General features: G+C 41.5%; 2 protein-coding genes across 12 annotated transcripts in view; one reads left to right on the top strand and one right to left on the bottom strand.

The window, feature by feature from the left end:
- Window positions 1–18,226, top strand: part of RAD52 (RAD52 homolog, DNA repair protein) — a 37,483-nt gene extending 19,257 nt beyond the window's left edge. For 4 of the 8 annotated variants that reach the window (XM_025851936.2, XM_025851935.2, XM_073886933.1 and 1 more), the window contains 7 exons: window positions 363–481; window positions 1,413–1,488; window positions 13,911–14,107; window positions 14,243–14,385; window positions 15,400–15,480; window positions 15,791–16,069; window positions 16,517–18,226. In XM_025851936.2, coding sequence (XP_025707721.1) covers window positions 363–481; window positions 1,413–1,488; window positions 13,911–14,107; window positions 14,243–14,385; window positions 15,400–15,480; window positions 15,791–16,069; window positions 16,517–16,578 — 957 coding nt within the window. In that variant the 3' untranslated portion in view covers window positions 16,579–18,226. The remainder of the gene's footprint in view (window positions 1–362; window positions 482–1,412; window positions 1,489–13,910; window positions 14,108–14,242; window positions 14,386–15,399; window positions 15,481–15,790; window positions 16,070–16,516) is intronic. The other 4 variants (XM_073886936.1, XM_073886934.1, XM_073886937.1 and 1 more) reach the window with 4 other exon arrangements.
- WNK1 (WNK lysine deficient protein kinase 1) overlaps window positions 17,801–23,823 on the bottom strand; it is a 150,703-nt gene continuing 144,680 nt past the window's right edge. For all 4 annotated transcript variants that reach the window (XM_025851934.2, XM_025851925.2, XM_025851933.2 and 1 more), the window contains 2 exons: window positions 21,233–21,420; window positions 17,801–20,804 (listed from right to left, as the gene is read on the bottom strand). In XM_025851934.2, the coding sequence (XP_025707719.1) occupies window positions 20,487–20,804; window positions 21,233–21,420 (506 nt within the window). In that variant the 3' untranslated portion in view covers window positions 17,801–20,486. The remainder of the gene's footprint in view (window positions 20,805–21,232; window positions 21,421–23,823) is intronic.

A 23,823-nucleotide genomic window follows, 5' to 3' on the forward strand; every position in this document is an offset into this window, starting at 1 on the left:
GACTCCCTGCTGAGCAGGGAGCCCAATGTAAGGCTCGATCCCAGGACCCTGAGATCATGACCTGAGCCAAAGGCAGATGCTTAACAGACTGAGCCATCCAGGTGCCCCAGATATGTGCCTTTTTTATGTGAAAGAGGAAGTGGGAAGGAAGAATTGTCTTGCACATTTACGCGGAGATCAGGTCTAGAACGTAGTGCTGGAAATTAGTTCTCTTCCAACTCTCTGTGCCCGTGTGCCCTTTAGCAAGGCGCCTGGGTTCTGTGCACCTGGTGCGAATGCCCCTGAAGGTGAGAAAAGCTGTGGAACCGGGGACGCGACTGCAGCTTTTCATGTTGGAGTCTGAACTCCTTTTCTACCCGCAGGATGGCTCATATCATGAAGATGTGGGCTATGGTGTCAGTGAGGGCCTCAAGTCAAAAGCCTTGTCTTTGGAGAAGGCCAGGAAGGAGGCCGTGACCGACGGGCTGAAGCGAGCGCTGAGGTGAGCACAAGGGCTGGGGTGAGCACCAGGGCTGGGGTCTAACCTGCGTCAATTTTATTTCCTGTTTGTTTGTTTAAAACGTAATTTGTTCATGTGGTACGAAAGTTAAAATAACCCAGTCTCACTGCCCCTTGTCCCTGTTGGCCCTGTTTCCTACACTTTGTATTTTCCCCATGCTTCTTTATGCTTAGGTCCGCCTTCTTTGGGATCAAGTGGTAGAATACTATATTCTCTACTCTGTACTTGATTTTGCATACCCCCGTCTCAGTCGTGTGTCTTGGAGGCCCTTCCACACAAGGACAGAGATAGCTTCCCCATTCTCTTTAAAACACCTAAACAGTGTTTCCTTGGGTATGTACAACTTAGGTGCATAGAACAAGGTGTTTTTTTTTTTTTTTAACCTTTTTTGGGGTCATACGTGGCCTTTGAGAATTGAAGTGAATTGGATCACACATGTATGAACCTACACTAAAAACTTGCTGTGCCATAACCCATACAGGAGGCCAGATGTCCCAAGTAAAGAACTTCAGTCATGAAGGAAGATGTGCCCTAAGTGTGTGTTGCCCACTATTATTGGGGAATTGGAACTGTCCTTGGAAAAAGAATTCTCTGCTCTGGAGTTGGTGCTCCATGGCAGGAGGTAGCTAATGGGGTTTTGTGAGTGGTTTCTTAGTCTTTTCGTCCTCCCTGCCTCTTGTTGAGGGCAGAGACTGGTGACTGTTATGCCCTGTGCTATATTCTGAGAGCCTCATACAGAGTGCGTGAACATGGCAGGTGCCCAGGAAATGTTACTGCATGTATATTAGGTTCCATCTCCTCTGCCGCAGTTGAGAAGCACCTTGCCACAAAGGTTGTATCTGGTCTCTGATATTTACACCTAATCATTCTCAACCTGTTTCTCGCTCTTTTTTTTTTTGTTCCTTACCCTTAGAAGTTTCGGGAATGCACTTGGAAATTGTGTTCTGGACAAAGACTATCTGAGGTCACTAAATAAGCTTCCCCGCCAGGTATGTTAGAAATGGATGAATGGAATGCATCGCAGTAGAGATAGGACTACTTTCCAGGTGGCATGGGTTGAGTATTCCGGGAGGGAGAGAGAAGGGGAGACTCAGCTCTTTCGAGGGTCTGGAATGTGTATTTCAGACTTGTTTGATGACCAGAGCCAGCAGGAACCAGTTACCTTATTTTCCAGCTGAAGGAATTGAACCCTCGAGAATCCGTGCCACTTGTTTTCTTCCACACGAGAGCTGTCTTCGGGAACGGTCTGTGAAACCTCAAAAGGAGCACAGAGCCCCCGGCAGCGCCCCTGTGGTTCCTTAGCAACACTCAGGAAGAACCTCACCTCTTCAGCCTTCTTGCTGCTCCTGCGCTCTAGGAGCCACGGCGTAGATCCCCATGTCTCTGCCCGAGCGAGCCTATCACATGAGCAGGGCCCTGGCCTCGCTCTTGGCGGGGGCTGAGGCGGGGGGGCGGAGCGTGCCTGTGGCCGGTGGAGTGGCTGCCCTCTCGGGGCGGGGCTGGGGCATTCTCGATGGCCGCCCCCCCGCAGTGCCGCCGCCCACGGCAGCACTCCCGGGCGTGTGTCCTCGAAGGCTGCTGCGTGGGGACACCTGACAGATGGGCGTGGCACTTGGCAGCTGTCAAAACACCACACTTTCTCTTGTTAAAATCCTTTTTAATGCGCTATTGGCCCCCGCTTGCTTATATTTTGTTAAGAATTTTTGCGTCTGTGTTTATGAGGGATATTAGATTTTTTTTATTGTAAAAAAATAACATAAAATTGACCATTTTAGCCATTTTTAAGTGTACAGTTCACTGATGAAACAAATCTCCAGAACTTTTAATCTTGGGATACTGCAACTTTATACCCATAGGACAACTCCCCATTTCCCCTTCTCACAGCCCCTGGTTACCAGCATTCTACTTCCGGTTCCTGTGAATTTGACCACTTTAGACGCCACATGCAAGTGGAATCATACTGTTTGTTTTTCTGTGACTTATTTCACTTAGCATAATGGCCTCAAGTTTCATCTATGTTGTAGCCTGTGTCAGAAGTACCTTCCTTTTTTTTCGGCATGCCTGGCTGGCTCAGTCGGTAGAGTGTGGGACCCTTGATCTCAGGTTTTAAGTTCAAGCCCCATGTTGGGTGTAGAGATCTCTTAAAATTAAGTCCTTAAAAAAAAAAAAGAATTACCTTCCATTTTAAGGCTGAATAATATTCCACTGTATGCATACACCACATTTTCTTTTAATTTTTCCATCAATGGACATCTCGTTGGCTTTCATCTCTTGACTTGGGAATAGTGCTGTTATGAACATGGTTTTGCAAATACCTCCTCAAGACCCTGCTTTCAGTTATTTTGGATGTATCCACAGGTGGGGTTGCTGGATCATATGGTAGTGTTTTTTTTTGTTTTTGTTTTTGTTTTTTAACACAGAGCTTGAGCTCACCACCCTGAGGTCAAGCCCTGAGCTCAGATCAAGAGTTGGACACTTTAACTGACTGAGCCACCCAGGCGCCCCCATATGGTAGTTTTTTGAGGAACTTCCACACTGTTTTCTATAGTGTCCATCACATTTTATAGTTCAACCAATAGTGCACAAGTGCTCCAATTTCTCTACATCCTTGCCAACACTTGTTTTCTGCTTTTTTGATAGCAGCCATCCTAGTGGGCGTGAGGTGCCATCTTATTGTGGGTTTGATTTGCATTTCTCTGATGATGAGTTTCGATGTTGAACATTTTTTCATATGCTTTTTGGCCATTTGTATATCATCTTTGGAGAAATGTCTATTAAGATACCTTGCCCATTTTTTAATTGGGGATTTTAATTTTTTGTTGTTGGGTTGTAGGAATTCTGTATATATTTTGAATATTAACCCCTTATCAGAGACATGATTGCAAAATTTATTTTCCTATTTCATAGGTTGCCTTTAAAATGTTTAAGTTTGATTGTCCCATTTGTATATTTTTGCTTTGTGTTTTTAGTGTCATATGCAAGAAATCACTGTCAAATCCAATGTCATCAAGCTTTTCCCCTATATTTTCATCTATGAGTTTTATGGATTTGGTCTTATGTTTAGGTCTTTAAACTATCTTGAATTTATTTTTGTTTATGATGTAAGATACAGGTCTAACTTCATTCTTCTGCATGTGGATATCCAGTTTTCCCAGCATCATTTGTTGAAGAGACTCTCCTTTCCCCATTGAGTGGTCTTGGCACGCTTGTTGATATTCATTTGATCATTTATGCAAGGGTTTATTTCTGGGCTCTCTATTCCATTGGACTGTGTGTCTGTATTTATGGCAGTATTGTACCATTTTGATCACTGTAGCTTTGCAGTGTGTTTTCAGAAGGTATGAGGAGTCCTTCAACTTTGTTCTTCTTTTTCAATATTGTTTTCACTATTTGAAGTCCTTTGAGATTCTGTATGAATTTTAGGATGATTTTTTTTTAATGCAAATAATACTATGGGAATTTGGATAGGGCTTGTGTCGAATCAGTAGATCACTTTGGTAATATGGGCATCTTAACCATATTAAGTCTTCCAATTTGTGAACAGGGGATGTCTTTCCATTTTTTTGTGGCTTCTTTAATTACTTTTAGCAATGTTTTGCAGTTTTCAGTGTACAAGTCTTTCACATTCTTGGTTAGGTTTATTACTAAGTATTTTATTCTTTTGATGCTTTTGTAGATGGATTGTTTTTTTCATTTTCTTTTTGGATTGTTCATTACTAGTGTATAGACACAACTGATTTTTGTGTGTTGATTTTGTATTCTGCAACTTTGTTGAATTTATTAGTTCTAATAATTTTTTTTTTGTAGTCTGTAGGGTTTTCTGCATATGAGATCATGTCATCTACATCTAGAGATAATTTTATTTCTTTTCCATTTTGGATTCCTTTTTCTTTGCTAACTGCTCTGGCTAGGATTTCTGGTATACTGAGTATGAGTAATGAGAGTGGGCATCCTTGCCTTGTTCCTGATATAATGGGAAAAGCTTTCAGTCTTTCACCATTGAGTATGATGTTAGCTGTGGGCTTTTCATATAAGGCCTTCATTATGTTGAGGTATATTTCTTCTATTCCTAGTTTGTTGAATATTTTTATCACGAAAAGGTATTGAGTCTTATCAAATGCTTTTTCTGCATTAGTTGAGATTAGCATGTGCTTTTGTCCCTTCTTTTGTTACTGTGGTGTGTATCACACTAATTGATTTGTGGAGTTGACCCATCCTTGCATCCTATGAATAAATCCCCCTTGGTCATGGTGTATAATTCTTTTAATGTGCTATTGAATTTGGTGTGCTAGAATTTGGAGGATCTTTTTTTTAAAATAAAGAATATTTAATTAATTAATTTATTTGAGAGAGAGAGTGCATGCATGCATGCATGAGCCAGGGGAGGGGCAGAGGGAGAGGGAGAGAAGCAGACTCCTCACTGAGCATGGAGCCCAACATGGGGCTCAGTACCGTGACCCTGAGATCATGACCTGAGCTGAAATCAAGAGTCAGCTGCTTATCTGAGCCATCCAGGCGCCCTGGAGGATCTGTGTATCAATATTTATCAAGGATATTTTTCTATAGTTTTCTCACAGTGTTGTTTTTCTTCTTGTAGTGTCATTGGCTTTTCTGTTTTGTTTTTATTAAGTTTTTTATTTTAATTCCAGTCTAGTTAACATATAGTGCTATATTAGTTTCAGGTGTACAATATAGTGATTCAACAATTCTATATATTACTCAGTGTTCATCGTGATAAGTGTATATAGTGTCATTGTTTGACTTTGGTATCAGAGTAATGCTGGCCTTATAGAGTGAGCTTGGAAGTGTTCCCTCCACTTTAGCTTTTGGAAGAGTTTGAGGAGGATTGGTGTTAAATTTTTAAATGTTTGGTAGAATTCTCCCATGAAGCCATTTAGTTCGGGGTTTTTTTCTTGGTGGTGGTGGTGGTAAGTTTTAGATTACTGATTTAATCTTCTAACTAGTAACTGGTCTATTTGGATTGTCTGTTTCTTCATGATTCAGTCTTTGTAGGTTGTATGTGTCTAGGAATTTGTCCATTTCTTCTAGGTTTTTTGATTTGTTATATAATTGTTCAGAGTATTCTAATAATCTTTTTTATTTCTGTGGCATCGGTTGTAATGTCCCTATTTTTGGATTTTAGTTATTTGAGTCTTCTCTTTTTTCTTAGTTAATCTAAGGGTTTATCAATTTTGTTGATCTTTTCAAAAAACTAACTCTTAGTTTTGTCAATTTTTTTTCCCTATTGCATTTCTGTTCTCTATGTCATGTATCTCTGCTCCAAGCTTTATTTCATTTTTTTGCTAGCTTGTGTCAGCAATAAACCTTCCTGTTAGCACTGCTTTTGCTGCATACCATAGGTTTTGGTATGTTGTGTTTTCATTTTCATTTGTCTCAAGATACTTTCTAATTTCCCTTGTGACTTGTTCTTTGACCCATTAGTTGTTTAAGAGTGTACTGTTTAATTTCCACATGTTTGTGGATTTTCCGCTATTTCCTTCTGCTATTGATTTCTGGTTTTATTCCACTGTGATCAGTAAGCATACTTTATATGATTTCTGTATTCTTCAGTTGGTTAAGACTTGTTTAGTAGCCTAACATGTGGTCTCTCCTGGAGAATATTTCGTGTGTACTTGAGAAGAATTTATAATCTGTTGTTGGGTGGAGTATTCTGTATATGTCTGTTAGGTCCAGTTGGCCTATAATGTTCAAATCCTCTATTTCCTTATTGATCTTCTGTCTGGTTATTCTCTCGATTATTGGAGGTAGAATATTGAAGTTTCCTACTATTATTGTATTGTGTTGCTGTCTATTTCTCTATCCAGTTCTGACAAAGTTTCCTTTATATATAGGAGCTCTGGTGTTTGGTACACAAATATTTATAATTGTTGTACCTATTGAGTGAATTGACCCTTTTATCATTATATAATGTCCTCCTTTGTCTCTTGTAACAATTTTTGACTTAAAGTCTGTTTTGTCTGGTATTAGTATAGCTTGCCCTGATCTCTTTTGGTACCAGTTCCATGGAATATCTTTTCTCATCCTTTCACTGTGTTCTTAGATCTAAAGTGAGTCTCTTATAAAAAGCATATAGTTGTATCTTGTTTTTTAAATCTGCACAGCTGATCTATGTCATTTGATTGGGGTATTTAGTCCATTTATGTTTAAAATATTAGTGAACGACTTACTGTTGCCATTTTGTTGTTTTCTGTATGTCTTGTAGCTTTTTTGTCCCTACTTTCCTCTCTTACTGCCTTCCTTTGTGTTTTTTTTACTTTTGGGTAGTGACATGATTTGATTCCTTTCTTATTTTCTTTTGTGTATATTCTAGAGATATTTTCCTTGTGGTTATTATTGCAATTATACTGCAGCATTCATTCTATTTTAAACTGATAACTTAAGTTCAGTTGTATACAAAAACTCTATTCCTTTTTTTTTTAAGATTTTATTTATTTGAGAGAGAGTGAGAGAGAGAGCATGAGCAGGAGGGTAGGGGCAGAGAAAGAGGGAGAAGCAGACTCCCCAATGAGCAGGGAGACTGACGCAGGGCTTGATCCCCAGGCCCCAGGATCACGACCTGAGCTGAAGGCAGATGCTTAACTAGCTGAGCCACCCAGTTGCCCCCAAAACTGTATTCCTTTACAACTCCACCCCTGTTCCACTTTATCTCATTGATGTTACAAATTACATCTTTATATAATGTATACCCAGTAACAGAGATTTACAGTTATAAAAACCGTAGTTGTTTTTAAAACTTCTATATTCATTATATAGTTTTAATATTTTTTTTTCATTTAAATTCTGTGCACCAAAAGGATAATAATACAGGCTATTATATTTATTGATGTATTTACTTTTACTGGAGAACTTACTATTTTCCTGTAGCTTTGTGTTGGTGTCTAGCATCTTTTTGTTTCACTTTGAAGAACTCCTTTTAGCATTTCTTGTGGAACAGGTCTAGTGGAAATGAACTCCCCCTGCTTTTGTTTTTATGAGAAAGTCTTAATTTCTCTATTTTTGAAGGATAGTTTTGCTGGATGCAGTATTCTTGGCTGAGCTTTTTTCTTTCAGCACTTTCAATATATCATCCCACTCTGTTCTGGCCTGTAAGAAGAAATCTAATAATCCTATGGAGGCTCTCTTGTATGTGATGATTTGTTTTTCTCTTGCTGCTTTCAAGATTTCTCTTTGTCTTTGACTTTTTAAAAATTGAGATATAATTGACATGGCACATTATTTTAGTTTCAGGTATGTAGCATAATGATTTGATATTTGTATATATTATGAAATGGCCAGCATAATAAGTCTAGTTAACATCCATCACCACAGCTAGTTACAAATTTTTTTATAACTTAAGATTTACTCTTTTAGCAATTTTCAAATATACAATATTATTAGCTGTCATCACTATGCTGTACATTACATTCCCATGACTTATTTTATAACTATCAGTTTGTACTTTTCCACACACCCTCTCCCCATTTTGCCTGCCACCTGCCTCTCCCTGGCAACCACCAATCTATTCTCTGTACCTATGAGCTCTTTTTTCCCCCCAGATTCCACATATAAGTGAGACGATATGGTGTTTGTCTTTCTCTGATTTATTTCACTTAGCATAATACCCTCAGGGTGCATCCATGTGTGAGAAATACAAGATTTCCTTCTTTATGGCAGAATAATATTCCATTGTATATTCACTACATTTTCTTTAACCATTCATCCATGGATGGACACTTAGGTTATTTCTATACCTTGGCTATTGTAAATAATGCTGCAGTGGACATGGAGTGCAGATAGCTTTTTGAGATAGTGTTTTTGTTTTCTTTGGATAAATACCCAGAAGTGGAATTGATGGATCACATTTTAATTTTTTGAGGAACTCCATACTGTTTTCCACAGTGGCTGCACCAGCTGTGCACCAACGCTGCACAAGGGTTCATCTTTCTCCACATCCTCTCCAACACGTATTTCTTATCTTTTTGATAATAGCCACTCTGACAGGTATGAGGTGGCATCTCATTTTGGTTTTGATTTGCACTTTCCTGATGATGAATGATGTTGAGCATCCTTTCATGTGTCTGTTGACCATCTGTGTGTCTTCTTTGGAAGAATGTCTGTGTAGATCCTGTGCCCATTTTTAATCGGATTATTTGTTGTTGTTGTTTTTGCTATTGAGTTGTATTTCTTTACATATTTTGGATATTAACCCCCTATCAGTTATATCGTTTACAAATATTTTGTCCCATTCAATAGGTTACCTTTTCATGTTGACAGTTTTTTTTTTTTTATTAAAGATTTTTATTTATTTATTTGAGAGAGAATGAAGAGAAAGAGAGCATGAGAGGGGAGGGTGAGAGGGACAAGCAGACTTCCCACTGAGCAGGGAGCCCGATGCGGGACTTGATCCCGGGACTCCAGGATCATGACCTGAGCTGAATGCAGTCACTTAACCAACTGAGCCACCCAGGCACCCTCATGTTGACAGTTTCTTTTGCCATGCAGAAGCATTTTAGTTTGATGTAGTAGTGCTTATTTTTGCTTTTGTTGGCTTTGCTTTGGTGTCAGATCCAAAATGTCATCACTGAAACCAATGTTAAGGAGCTCATCTCCTGTGTTTTCTTCTAGGAGTTTTATGGTTTCAGGTCTTACACTCAAGTCTGTACTTCATTTTGAGTATATTTGTGTATTGTGTCAGATAGTGGTCTAGTTTCATTCTTTTGCATGTGCTGTCCAGTTTCCCAACACCATTTATTGAAGAGACTGTCCTTTCTACATTGTACATTCTTGGCTTCTTTGTCATAAATTTGTTGATCGTGTAAACATGGGTTTCTTTCTGAGCTCTCTATTTTGTTCCATTGTTTTAGGTATTGTATTTATGTCAGTACCACGCCGTTTTGATTACCATAGCTTTATAATATAGTTTGAAATCAGGTAGCATGATGCTTTCAGCTTTGTTCTCAAGTTTGCTTTGGCTATTTGGAGTCTTTTGTGGTTCCATACAAATTTTAGGATTGTTTGTTCTATTTCTGTGGAAAATGTCATTGGAATTTTGATAGGGATTGCACTGAATCTGGAGATTGTTTTGGTTTGTTGGGCATTCTAACAATATTCTTCCAATCCACAGCATGGAATATGTTTCCATTTATTCTTCAGTTTCTTTCATCAGTGTCTTATAGTTTTCACTCTACAGGTCTTTTACCTCCTTGATTCATTTATTGCTGAGTATTTTATTCTTTTTGTTGTAATTATAAATGGGTTTTTCTTAATTTTTCTTTCTGGTAGTTTGTTATTAGGGTACTGTCTTTGGCTTTCTGGCAGTTTGATTATAATGTGCCTTGGTGTGAGGCTTTTGCATTTGTCCTAGATGTAGTTTTTTGAGCTGCTTGAATTTGTATGTCTTCTCTTTCCTTAGATTTTGGAAGTTTTAAGCCATTAATTCCTCAGATAATCTCTCTGCCCCTCTCTCTTTCTCTTCTTCTGAGACTCTTAATATATAGCGTGACGAGTGTCCTATAGGCCCCTTAGGCTCTGTCATGTTTCTTCATTCTTTCTTCTTTTTGCTTCTCTGATGAGGTGATTTCAAATGACCTGTCTTCATGCTGCTGATTCTTTCTTCTGTCAGTTCAAGTCTGCTATAAAACCCCTCTAGTGAACTTTTCAGCTGTTACTATATTTTTCAGTTCCAGAACTTGTTAGCTGCTTTTTTATAGTTTGTTGATATTCTTCTCATTTCATTCATGCATCATTTTCCTGATTTCATTTAGTTGTGTGTGTTCTCTCTTAGCCGACTGAACATCTTTATGACCATTATTTTAAATGCATTGTTAGGTAGCACATAGATTGCATTTTTTGGGGGGGGTCAGTTTTTGGAGATGATTTTGTTCCTTTGTTTGGGCCACATTTCCCTGTTTCTTTCTATGCCTTGTGATCTTTTGTTGAGATGTGGCATTTGAGAAAACAACCACCTTTCCCAGTCTTTATGTACTGGTTTTGTGCAGGGGAAGACCTTCACCAGTCAGCCCAGCTAGAGGGCCTAGGACCTCCCAAAACTTTTAGGATCTCCTTCTGCTCCTGGCATCTGACTGCACCCGTAGGTCCAATGTGTTCTGGTGCTTATCTCTGTTTTTAGTGACTTTCAAACTCTGCTGGTCCCATCAGTGTACTGAGTCAGGTGAGACAGAAACCAATACCTTGGGCAGCCCCCAGACCAGCCACAGCATCGGAGGTACAATCTACTCTTTTGTTTCCATCCCAGGGGCAGAGCCCAGGATGGGAAGTTTCCTCCTGGTTGTACTGCTCTATGCTGGATGAGGGCAGGGGCAGGGGCCTGAGTGGGCATGCAAAATGCCCCCCATGAATTTTCCTACCCCTTTTGCTGGAATTTTGTTTTGGTTTTATGCTGGCCTGAGGCCTGAAGCTTCTTAGCTGGTCACTGGAGTTCTCACAAAGGTATTCTAATCTGTATATTGTTAACCCAGTGTCTCTAGGGGGAGGGGGCGCCTGGAGCTTCCGAGTGTACTATTCTGATAACATCCTTCTCCTTTTCTTTTTTACTCTTTTATTTTTTTAAAGATTTTTAAAAATGAAGTGCAACATATACGTAGAAAACTATGTAATTTGTAATGGCACAGCCTGATGAATTTTTAGAAGTGAACAGAGTTATTTATCTCCCAGATAAGAAACTAAAACCTTACCAGCACCCCAGGGTACCATTTGCCCCCTCCCATTCACTACCTTGACTTCTCTTTTGAAAAGTAACTATTGTCCTGACTTCTGTATTCTGACTTTCAGCCTCATAGATTTTTTTCTTTCTTTTTTTAAAAAGTAATCTCTAGAGCCAACATGGGGTTCGAACTTGCAACCCCGAGATCAAGAGTTGGATGCTCTAACGACTGAGCCAGCCAGGTGCCCCAGCCTTGTAGATTTTTTTTCTTGCTTTTGAACTTTATATAAATGAAACTGTTCTTTATAAAAATTCACTGAAGTATTAAAGGGTACATATAAACATGTAGAAAAGTCCACTAATCATAAACATTCAGTGTGATGAACACATCCACTTAACCAACATCAGAATCAAGGTAAAACATTACCAGTGTCCCAGAAGTCTCAATAGTGTCCCTTGAAGTCACTGCCAAGGCCTCTCCTTCTCATCACTACTAAGGGAAACCACTTTTAGCAACATAGATTAGTTTGGACTTTTTGTACTTTTGGGAACCAAACATATGGACTGTTTTGTTGTCTGGCATTCATTCGACATGTTTGCGAGATGCATTGAAGTTGCCTGTAGCATTTTCCTTGTACACTCTTCTGTTGCATGAGCACAGCACAACTCATTTTTCCATTCTGACTTCATAGTAGACAGTGGAGTCTTTTGGTAGTTCTTGGTTGTTTGGAATCGGGCTGCTGTTAGCATTCTTGTACACGTCTTCTGGTGCCATACACACCCATTTATCTTGGGAATTACTGGGTCAGGTCAGAGGATAGGCATGTTTCATTTTAGCAGATTCTTCCAGTTTTCCAGTGTGGTTGTACAACTTCATACACAGTTTCAGCTGTTCCATATCCTCGACAGCACTCAGCATTGTGCGTCTTTTAAGCTTTTTTCACAGCTCACTTTTTCCCCATTTTTTCTACTTGCAGTAAAATATACAGAACAAAATTTACCATCTTGAGGTGCCTGGGTGGCTCAGTCGTTAAGCGTCTGCCTTCGGCTCAGGTCATAATCCTGGGATCGAGCCCCGCATTGGGCTCCCTGCTCAGCGGGGAGCCTGCCACTCCCCCTGCTTGTGCTCTCTTTCTCTCTGCCAGATAGATAGATAGATAGATAGATAGATAGATAGATAGATAGATAGATAGATAAGTAAATAAATAAAATCTAACAAAAGCAACAAAATAACAACAAAAAACCTGAAATTTACCATCTTAACTATTTTAGGTGAACAGATAGTGGTATTAAATACCTTCGTTATGTTGTACAACCATCAGCACCATCCATCTCTATAACTCGTTTCTTATAAAACTGAAACTATAACAACAGTTCCCTGCTTCCTCTTCCCCTACAGCCCCTGGCAACTGCCATTCTTCTGTCTTGCTTTTTGACTCTAAGTACATACCTCATATAAACGGAACCATACATATTTGCCCTTTTGTGACTGCCCTAACTTCACTTAGCATAATGTCCTCAGTGTTCATCCTTGTAGCATAAGCTCAGTTATTTTATTTTTATTTCAAATAAAAAAATTTATTATTATTATTTTCTAAGTAATCTCTTCCCCCAACATGGGGGCTTGAACTCACGGCCCCAAAGTCAAGAGTCACATACCCTACCGACTAAGCCAGCCAGGTGCCCCAGGCTTATTTATTTTATTTTATTTTAATTTAATTTAATTTTTTTTTAGATTTTGCTTATTTATTTGACAGAGACAGAGAGAGAGGGAACACAAGCAGGGGGAGTGGGAGAGGGAGAAGCCGGCTTCCCACTGAGCAGGGAGCCCGATGCGGGGCTCGATCCCAGGACCCTGGGATCATGACCTGAGCCGAAGGCAGACGCTTAACTGACTGAGCCACCCAGGCGCCCTGCAAGCTCATTTATTTTTAACCTACTTATTTACTTTCCAATGTAGATAAGAAATTTCATAATACAATTTTCATTTTCAGGTTATCTTTATCAAAATGGTAGTCATCTCAATTTCTCCTATTCAGTTATTCTATCGATATGAATTGAGAGAGAAGTTCTCCCAAGTGAAAAGCTCTGGGTTTCTGCAGTGTTTAGGGCCTGGAAGTAAAACATTGTGCCAAATGCCATGAAGTATCGTTAATTCTCACATTTGGTGAGATGCAGGAACGACCCCAAACTGGGAGATTTCCAGCAGCCTTGGCTAGCAGCCTACACCTTGTGCTTTGCAAGTTTTCCTCTTCCTGTCATTGGAAGGACACTTAGTTGTGCCACAGCAACCGGAGGCTTCTTCAGTGATGAGTGTTGTATTTAGGGGGAAGCCCTGGGAGAAAGGGCAGAGAAAGGGTAGGCCTCGACAAAGAGTCCGTGTGATCATTTCCATGAAAAAGAGAAAAAGTAGACAGCATCAGACAGATCCGGCTGACAACGAGAGATTGAAATTAGGGTTTACAGACCATTTGCCCTGAATCCTAAAAAGTAAGATTCCTTTTTATCAAAACGTGATTAATACAGAATGGTATAAAGTAGAACACGAAATTGTTTTACTTCTCCCCCTGTAATTAAAAATACAAGGTGAAGTGTGGATCCGTTGTCTCAGCTTCTCAGGACCTAGAGGGAATGATGGATGGAGGACTGTCAGATACCATTTTCCAGGAACCTAGACCGTGAGGGCAGGGACAAAAGAGGGCAAGTGCAGTTGGAAGAAGGTATTTAGCCCCTTTCTTCCCTTCTTAGTTGCCTCTTGAAGTGGATCTAACGAGAGCAAAGAGACAAGATTTTGAACCATCTGTGGAACAAGCAAGATACAGCAGCTGCCAGCGGAACGTGGCTCTGGCAGCCTCCGAACCACCGGAGGTGACCTCGCCTTGCAGACCGAGCCGCTCAGATGATCCGCCCACTGTGGTGCAGGAGGAGAAGGCCAGCAGCTGCCGGTGCGGCCCTGGTTCCCTTGCCGTCCTCCCCTCCTCCATTTTCACGGGCTGAGCCAGCGCGGTGGTTTGTGTGCCCCCTGCGGACCGGCGCTGCGCTCGCTTGGGACTCACCCGCCTTGTTCTCTTGGGATGCAGCCTTCGGCCGCCTGCCGCCGTGAGCGATGCCACGTATGAGCGGAAGCTCCGCCAGAAACGGTTGCAGCAGCAGTTCCGGCAGCAAATGGAGGAGCAGCGGCAGGCGCAGCTGTCCGCTCCGGCGGCGGAGCAGAAGACTCCGGGTGTGTGAGAAGGGTGGGAGCAGGGGTTCGCCCCCAACCAGCCCTCGTAGGACTTCTCTCAGGTTCCACGCCTGGTAGAGGAGTCTAAGCACTTAGGACCATGAAGTCCGGCCCTGCATTTCCCCATTTTTAAAGACACTCCTTTTTTTAGGGAAGGAAAGGGCCCTTGACATAATCTAGAACTAGACATTTCAGGGTAGAGAACGGTTTTTTCCTTTCAGGTACTTTGGCCGCGTTCGCTAGAAAGCCTTTCTCAGTAGTCCGCGAGTAGAAGGCAGAATTGTTTGACAATAATGGGGGCTTTGGGCTGTCCTTCATCTATGAACTTCAGTTTACTTGATCCAGGCCCAGTGGTAGTAGCAGACTTTTTTTTTTTTTGTCTTTCCCAGAGAGCAGAAACAAAGAAAGGGCTTATCCCAGACCAGCTGAATTTTTGCCCAGCTTCTCCCTAAGAAAGATTCAGAGGACTTTCTTCGTGTTTAGTTCATTAATATTCCGCTCAGCACTGACAGGCTTAATGTGGGAAGCTTACTGTGTTGGGGATGTTCTTAATAGTAACTATTATTCTGGATCTTGAGCTTCCAAACCATTGCAGAAACTCCTGGCGGGGAGGCTGCTTCCCACCCCGGATCCCACAGCCAGAGCCGCGGTTTATATTGCTTTTACATTTTGAATTTCTGCTTAAGATTTTTGGAACAAAGCTTATAGCTTTAAAAAGTAAAAAGTGGACCAGATAGCTTCTAATAACCCCTCTATTTTTGCTGCTTAAGGAGAAATGAACTCCCCCCCACCCCCCAATTTGGTGAGAAGGAAAAAAGGACAGTCTTTTTAGCCTCTTGTAGATCTGTAGGTAGGGACGGGGATCAGGAATTGCGAATCTCCTCCTGGCTGCGCGAGGAACTGGTGGAACTCTAGGCAGCTTTGCACTTCTGAGGCGCTCGCTCCAACAGTTAAGTGACCCTGTGGTTTTGTCCTTCCTCTCGCTCTCGCTCGCTGTCGCTCTCTGAACTCCAGCAGCACTGTCAGCACCTCCTCCCAAGCACAGCACTCCCGTAACTGCCGTTTCCGAACCACTCACAGAGGACTTCCTTACAGGTCAGTAAGAGCTCTGGGCATGCCCTAAGCATTGATCAGTAAGTACCTAGGACATGCACTTTAGGTAGTCACTAACACATTTTAAAAGAGGCATAAAAACCCTCATTTTTATCTGTTGTATAGCCCCGTGAAGTTTTGGGGAAAAAGAGGACCCCTAATGGACTGATGGCAGTTCTGAGAGCACACACCCAACTCCTCTGTTGTCCTAAGAGAAGCTTCACTGTACTTTTAGGGGTAGGGGCAAGAGAAATCTCAGGTGCTGTCCTGGGCCACGCACGACGTGGAATTTCTCATGACCAGTTCTCCCCAGTGCTTTATGTGAGAACACTGGTTGATGCTGCATTTTCTCATGATCTCGGTCCTCGCCTCGCAGACAGTCTTGGAATGGGTGATATGGATCTAGATGCAAACGACAGTGATGTCAAGTCCTTGTCTAAAGCAGAACTGCTCCAGACCTCTGCTACACCAGTCCTGAAGAACCAGGTGGTAACCTGGGACAGGACCCCACAGAACCTCTGTCACCAGAATCCACAAGCAAAATCTGGACTCTCGCACCTCCAAACTCACAACAGCAACCGAGATGTAACAGGTAGCAAAGTGTTTAGGAACAAAAATTGAAAGGAGAACTTGGGTTTAATTCTCTGCATTTTAAAGGAAGCATGACATTCCGTTTGAAGAAGGTGGGTGCTATCGTGCCAGAGGAACAGCAGTCCAAGAAAATGACAACTGGTTTATGAGCCACAGCTCTTCCTTTGAGGTCCTGACTAGAGGTGTAACCCCTTGTAACCCTTGATAGTAGTAGGAAGCTTAACCACGAAATGAATGAAGAGCTTTTCCTTATTAAATCAGGCCCATCGTGTTTGGTTATTGCAACTGGATCTAGCATTAACAGAGGGATCTGCCCTCGTAACAGTTTTCATTCTTGGCTTTTTAGTTTGTTAGGATTGTTAACACAGTTCAGACATTATTAGCTGTTAGTTTATTCTTTATTTGAAAAATCACAGCAGCCACATTTAAATTATTTTTTCTCCCACAGGAAACTGTGGTATCTATGGGAAGAACCAGGACTTGAAGAAAAGGAAATTGGATCCATCCTAATGGAGGCTCAGGTCACATCCTTGGACTTTGTCACTAAGGGACTTTCGAAGACTACTTTTACGTCATAAAACTGTTCATCATTCCTAGGGAATGAACTTTATTTCCAAGGATTTACCTTGCTTCGTTCTGAACTTTACCAGAGGATTTGACTATTGGAGCCTTCTGCAGGTAAAGCTGAGCAGTCAGAAAACAAGCGCTCTAAGAAAGCTTGTCACACTCTGCATCGGGGAGGCTCTGAGATTAAATACCTTTTCTTTGGCTCTTGAGGTTCTTCACTATTTATTCCTAAGCTACTATGTTAGTATGTATGGAAATTTTAGGAATCCCCAGTGCCTACCTGCCTTCAAGCAATATTACTAAACACCAACTTTTACAGCTGCCTATGTGAAATTATTGTAATATCTGCCTTTCACCTTGGCGCTCAGTGTTTAATGTTGTCCACGCCATACTGTGTATCCTTCCAAGAACAAAAGCTACCATGGTGTTTAACTACCTTGCATCAATACAGGCTGCGGTCTTCATCTATGATAATCTCTTGTTCAAAGGTTTATGGTGTCACTATCCTGCAGTTTTTTACCTAATCAAGTAAATAGATTCTAAGACCAAAGAAAAGGCATTTTAAGAAAGCAAAATAAATTTTCCTTTGTAACAAAAATAAAAGTGGGTGTTTGTATTTCTCCATTTCAGATGTGAGATATAACCCATCTTAACATAAATGGGTTTTTTTCATAGTTTCAAATGTTTCATAATCCTCCCCCCCCCCCAGCCATAATGAGTTTGCAGGTTCTTTTTAAGATGCATCTTGGGCTGTGCCCTTTCTCTCATCTTCAAGCTGTGGCTTTTATTAATTTTTAGATCACAGATCCATTTGTGGGAAGCTATGAACCCGATGCAAGGAACTCTTAAAGTACAGGGAGGTAGCCAGACATTTTTATTCCTATGGAAGATGAAGAGGCGCTAGCTTACCCTGATTTCCCCTTTATCTTAGGTCTCATTACATGGATTTGGTCATATGTTCATCTTTTGGTTTTGACATCCTTACCATTTTTTTTTCCAGAAAAAAAATCTCTCCCTTGTCTTGAAGAATAATCTTAGTTTAGTTCAGAACTGCTACTTTAAAAAAGTTCCTGGAGTCAGGAATCCAGTTGTAAGTTGCACACAACTCAAAACTGAGCTAATGAGATCATGAAAAAGGCATTTGCTGGAAAGAAAACCCCACGGCTCAACAAAAGCAAGTTTGGTTTATTTGAATGGTTTCATTAAATAAGTCTACAAAGGTAACAAACTGAAGCACAAAGCGCAATCTTACAAGAAGCGCAACACCCAGAGTTAGTGCAAAATGTACAATTAACGGCTGCTGAGAAACCCCCAAGGTTTGAATTGTTTATTTGCTTTTTTAAACAGTGTACATTGTTAAATAATGTAAGGAGAACATTTATAATTCAGAAAGATTTTTGTAATGTGGAAAAAGATACTCAAAGTGTACTATTAACACAAAAATAATTTAAACAGTTCAGTAGCACTAGTTCATTCCTCTAGGCTTCAGTTACTTCATCCACAGGAGGGGAAAAAAAAAATCAACAGTAAATAAAACCAGTTCTTACTTTTTGTGTGTAAGTGATCTCAAAATTAAACCAAAATAACAAAACATTATGTGCTGCATTTGGTTCCCTCGTCCTCTGGTAGAAAGTACGGTTTCATTCATCTTAGGTGGTCTGTTTCTCATTTACTTGGCACCTTCTTCGTTCTATCCTGACTCTCACCATCTCCTCAAGAATCTTAAGCAGAGAATAAATAAGTAAACAACTTCGAAGCAGGGCTTGGAACCCCTGTCCTTTTCATTTCTACTTCTCTAAACCTTCAGCTTTCACTTGCATCTTTGGGACCTAGGCTAACTTACTAAAGAAAAGAAGGCCCATGAAGGACCAACAGGAAAGGCAGCCAACCAGGCTCCCCTACTGTGGTGATTCCTGGGGTGTGCCGCTGAGGTGGCTAAGAGGCTGGAAATGTGTCCATTTCCCAACTCCAGAGTCAAGAGAAGAAGCACCCCAAAAATTAGGAGTCCTAGCTTCTTTCCCCATCTTCGGAGATAATAGAGATCCCAAACATAGCCAATTAGAGTATTTCCTGAAAGCTCTGAAAATAATAGAACTGCCCATTACAACTAGGCGTAGCACTACATAATACTGATTGGTTGCAGTTATTACTTAAGGGCATTATTTGTTTATATGAGAATGTGAGAATATCAGTTGCATTTCTAGAAAAAGAGGTGGCACAACAGATTTATGATCCTGCAACCATTTGGACATCACACAGGAAACGAGTAGGAATAAGCATTCTTTCTTACAATGCTTAATTCAGATGTGGGTCCACTTTCCACAAAATACAGTACCCCAAGCTGAGAAATGCATGATACATTTGCAACAAGAGGAAAGCAATCCAAAGTTTTTCTTAGAGCATCTTTCTCCATCTGTAACTTTTCACTATCAACGTTTCCCAACTTAAAAACTAGCCCCCACCCCCTTCCCTTTATATTCAGCCATTTCCACTAGGTCTTGTCTGTCAAGCCTGGCTTAAGTAAGGCTCATGGCACCCTGTGGGCCAGGCAGCACACATCTTCCTGACAAGTCTGTTCTCCCGTTCTTAGTCTTTCTTTTTCTTTCATTTATCACACACCACCCTTAAGCTTTTAAATTGCTCAATTTTGTTACCACACCCCTCCTTACTGTTCCTGAAACAGAACTTTCTGCTTTCAACCACTGATGTCAACTTAACTTCTCACCCTGCTCATCTTACACCTGCTCTAGACAAAATTGAATGACTTAAAGAAAAAGAAAAAAAAAACTTTCAGTTTCCCTTTGGCATAATCCTCTGCTGGGGTCACATGGACCTAATATCCTTTCATTCGCCCTCTGCTGATCTGGGGTCTGATGAGAAGTTGGTGCTAATGGCAGAAGCAGTAGAAGTCCAAGGCACTAAAATATCCAGCAAGCAATACTGGGAGAACAGAAGTATTCAAGTACAGTAATTTATACAATCTTACATTCACATTTATTTACCTACTACAATGGAAATACAAAGGAAAAAGCTAAAGTGTCTCAATAAGTAAAGGACAGAGCTTGTTTTTTTCAACTTTTTAAACCTTTCATATTTTACTCTTAAAACTACTGTTGTCCAACAACATTTATATATCACAGTGTTTCCACATCAAAACTGATGGCAAAGTTACATGTCCGCAGGGGACTTAATTTTTTTTTTTTCCTAATTGCTAATGCTGCAGTCAAAGCTGCTAATATCATTTGCTTAAAGCACTAATGACCTATCATAAGAAAGGGTTGAAACCTCAGTCCCCTGGTGTTTTTCACTGGGTTCTAAAGCAAAAAAAAAAAAAGAAACAAAAAAAAAAAAAAAAAAAAAAAAGGGAGGGGGGAACAGGGTAGGAGAGAGCCCAAAAGTTTTTTTGTTTTGTTTTGTTTTTTTTTTTGTCTTGTGGTTTAGATTCTTGAGGGAATAAGGGATTTGGGGTGGGTACCAAAATTAAGAGCTCCACCCATTTGAAAATACAGATGGGGTTTGGTTTTCCACTGAGCTCTCTCGTAGCTTTCTGATAAATGATTCTCTTTTCTAGCCCTCACTATTGGGTGTAGAGAAACAGGAAAGCATGGTTTGAAGCCGCCCCATCACAAGAAAGCTGCTCTTCTTGTTCCACTCCAATAAATGGTGAAGGGGGAGGGAGATTCTCAATTCTGAGGGCTCTAAGCGGTATTAAAAACATTCCTTTCTGGCAAGAAATAACCAGTTAAATGCAGCACTAGTAGTTAGTATATAGGCTACTTTCCCGTCCCCCCCCCCACCCTTCAGCATTCCATCTCCTGCCCCCAAATCTACTCAAGTTAATGTCTCTAGGTCTAAGTGGTCCGCAGGTTGGAACCTGGGGGGTTGCTGATGGATTTCTGCAAATTGCTGATGCCGAAATTCTGTAAGGAGGCAGTTCCCACAGGCTGGAACTGGCCAAGTGGCTGTGGTGCTGGGCCACCTGTCCCACTCCACTGAGTGCCAAAGGGGGGAGCTGGAAAACCGTACTGCTGTGGGGGGCACATAGACTTGGTGAAATGACCTAGAGAGGTAGCTGATGCTGCAGAGATGGGGGCAGAACCACCCAGATTTGAGGTCATGGAGATGCACAGCTGACCAGGTGCAGAGAACTTCCTTGCCATTCCAGGGCCCTGAAAACAAAACAACTACATGTCAAGTTTGGTGTGGGTATAACTCAGAGGTGAAATGGGTGGTATTGAAATCTAATTCTAGAACTGGGGCTGTTCGAGCCTTACAGGGTATAGTAAAACCAAAACCAAACCTTTCATAATTATTGGCTCTTTACACTTGCCAAGTAAGGGTGCGCTTGGAAGTGGGCAGAGTCACGTACATGTGTATATACGTGTATACAATTCAGGGCGTTAAGAGAAAAGGGGAGAAAAAACTGAGTTGACAAAGAGGGAGCTAGGGATTCAAAGACAAGGGTAACTGGGTTGCTACAGAAGGCTACAGCATGAAAGGCTAAGCACTAGCTAGGTAGTTGATACCACTTCTGCTTCAGATGTGTGCTAAGCGATACTCTGCTAGATTAGGAAAATGACAAAAAGGGAAGACTTGCCTCGTAATTCATGTGTCCTTTGCTTCCTCTCCTGCCGGAAAGATTCATGGCATCTCGGGCCCAATTGTCTACCAGCTTGTGCAGGTCATCTGTGAACGTGCCCTTCCTGCTGGACGTCATGGCAGGAGGCTGAGCTTGGGCGGCTTGGCTGTTCACTGCTCCCCCAACGGTGTTTGTGCTACTGGTCCCTAGAATTAGAGGAAGCAACAGAATACAACCATTAAAAGAAGCTTGGGTTAGAACGTCAGGAAGAGGGAAAACTTCACAGGATGATGAATGGCAAGCCACTGAATGAGGAGAGGATAAGCTGGGAAGGCATGCGAGAGGGGAAGGGTCCAAGGGTTTGTTTAGCCACATGTTCTGGCATAACATAACAGGGTAATGAAAACAGACTCTCTTCAGGAGTTGTGGCAGATGAGGCTAAATAACTCTGGATGATAGTAGGCACAAACGGGCAGGGACCTCTTTCAGCCCATTCACATGGTATCTTAGAGTACTGAAACTTACTTTTAGTACCCTACTCCCAGCACCACATTGATGAGGGAGGTGCGCTAAGGTCAATGAGGCTCTAGAATGCTGCAGAATGCAGGGCAAAAGAAGAGGATTTCTTGAGCCCTGAAGCAGGGTTAAAAGCAGGAGTTAAAGGAATGCAAAGGTAGATTGCTTGGCCCAGGAAAAGATGGGGTTCCCAAACCATGTGGATGCTATGCCACAGTCTTCAGCCATTCTTTAACAGAAAGAGGCAAGAGGAGAGATAGCATGCTCTGTTCAAAAACCTTTTTCACCTGGACTCATACACACAAATTCATAAACATAAACTCGGGAGGAATGAAGGCTTTGACCTCTCCCAATTGCCTGAGTTAAGAACCAAGATTACTCCTGAGGAAGGTTCTCTGTGGTGTGCCTGAACCGTTCAACTCCAGGAAGACATGGTTTTCCTGATGATGACCTCAGTTTCAACTGGTTCGTGAATTCTCACCCCTCCCCTTCCTTCCCAGAAGAGCAAGCACTCGCACGTGGAAGCAACAGGAACATTCAGCAGAGGTAGGAGTGCAAAGGGAAGGAGGAAGCTTTGAGGTTATGATGAAGGAATTCTATTTCTATGGTTTGATGAGAAAGGAAGAAGGGGTCCTGCCTGATTTCGGCTCTGCTGGAGGGCACACTGAAGATTATTCGAAGAGGCAAGTTTTAGGGAAGAGGGAAAGAAAAGTCATGATCTTGTTTTTCTTCCTCACCCCCCACTTTCTTACCAGATCTCACATTTGCTGCAGAATAAATAAAAGCTACTAAGGTAAGTTGTGAGCCACTAGGCCTTCAGATATCCAAGTAATGCTGGGGGCTAAAAAAAATGCATACATATTCCTGCTTTCCAGGTCCAAGCAGCACCAGAGCGCAGCAGCATGCCCGAAGCAACTCTGCCATTTACAAGCCCTTGATAATCCATTGCTGGTCTCAAGTCAAGTTTAAACCCCACTGCCCTGGGAACGGCACACACAAACATGTCTGTATTAGAGTAATAGCTAATTCTGAGGTGAAGCTGCAGAGTGAGGAAGGTCACATGCTTCCTACCACCAAGGCAAGACATGGATCTACTGCAGTGTGTGTATTAGCTCACTTCTTAGTGCCCACTGGAGCCACAAGGGGATAGCTACTGCACATACAGCGTAAAGGGAAGAGTAAGTTTCCCTACGGTACAGGAAACCCAAGTGGAAAAAGATAAAGGCACAGGAACAGCCTGCCTTGAAAAGCAAGAGAGACGGTGGGGAAGCACAAGCAATGAGGTGGCAGTCGTGACAGTGATAAAATCTAGAAAGCAAGCATATCACATGCATGAGGACTATTTTCCTGTTTGAATAATAATTGCTTGGTGAGCTTGATGATGAGTGAGACAATCAAAATGAAAACCAGAAACAATCACAAGTGAGCAGAACTATTAAAAGCCAAATACAAGAAGCGCAGTAGAGGTGAACAGTGCTTATTCACAAAGAGCTCATGCTCAGAGTCACACCTCTCTAGTCACCTCTGATGCCGTGAAGCTCCTTTATAACCAAATTTAATTTTTCATTTTAATCCGTCTTACACACTACTGGATTCTGAAGTGGGGTTTATACACCATGATGGGGGGAGGGGTCAACCATACAGTTACCCTTCTCATTCTGGCTTCTGAAAACAGGCTTTCCCATTAAAGGAAATAAACACATCCCACTCTGGCCAGAAATTAACGCCTGGCAAAAGCTGACTTGACTATGAAAGCTAGGAGAATGGACAGTGCATTTAGTCCATCTTAGTGGTAAATGGTTTAAGAACACTACCTGTAATGCAGATATTTCTGAGAATGCTACTTGCCTTCCAGAGAATATAATGAGTAACCTTGAAACCGTTCTCAGTTCTGCTGCAAAGCTCTAAGAAGTAGTGTATGTTTTACCACCCAAAATCCATTTTTAAATTTCCTCCTGCCATAATACATTTCCCACACACACCACACCACCAGATCCTAGTAACAATAACTTACTCTGAGTCACAGCTCATTGCCTAGTATCCCAAATACTAGTCAGTTTTCTGACTGACCCTCTAGGTGGCCGGTTGGGTAG

This window comes from Callorhinus ursinus, unplaced genomic scaffold (assembly GCF_003265705.2).
Source record: "Callorhinus ursinus isolate GAN/ISIS: 27379988/994484 unplaced genomic scaffold, GSC_fseal_2.0 scaffold74, whole genome shotgun sequence".
NCBI lineage: Eukaryota > Metazoa > Chordata > Mammalia > Carnivora > Otariidae > Callorhinus > Callorhinus ursinus.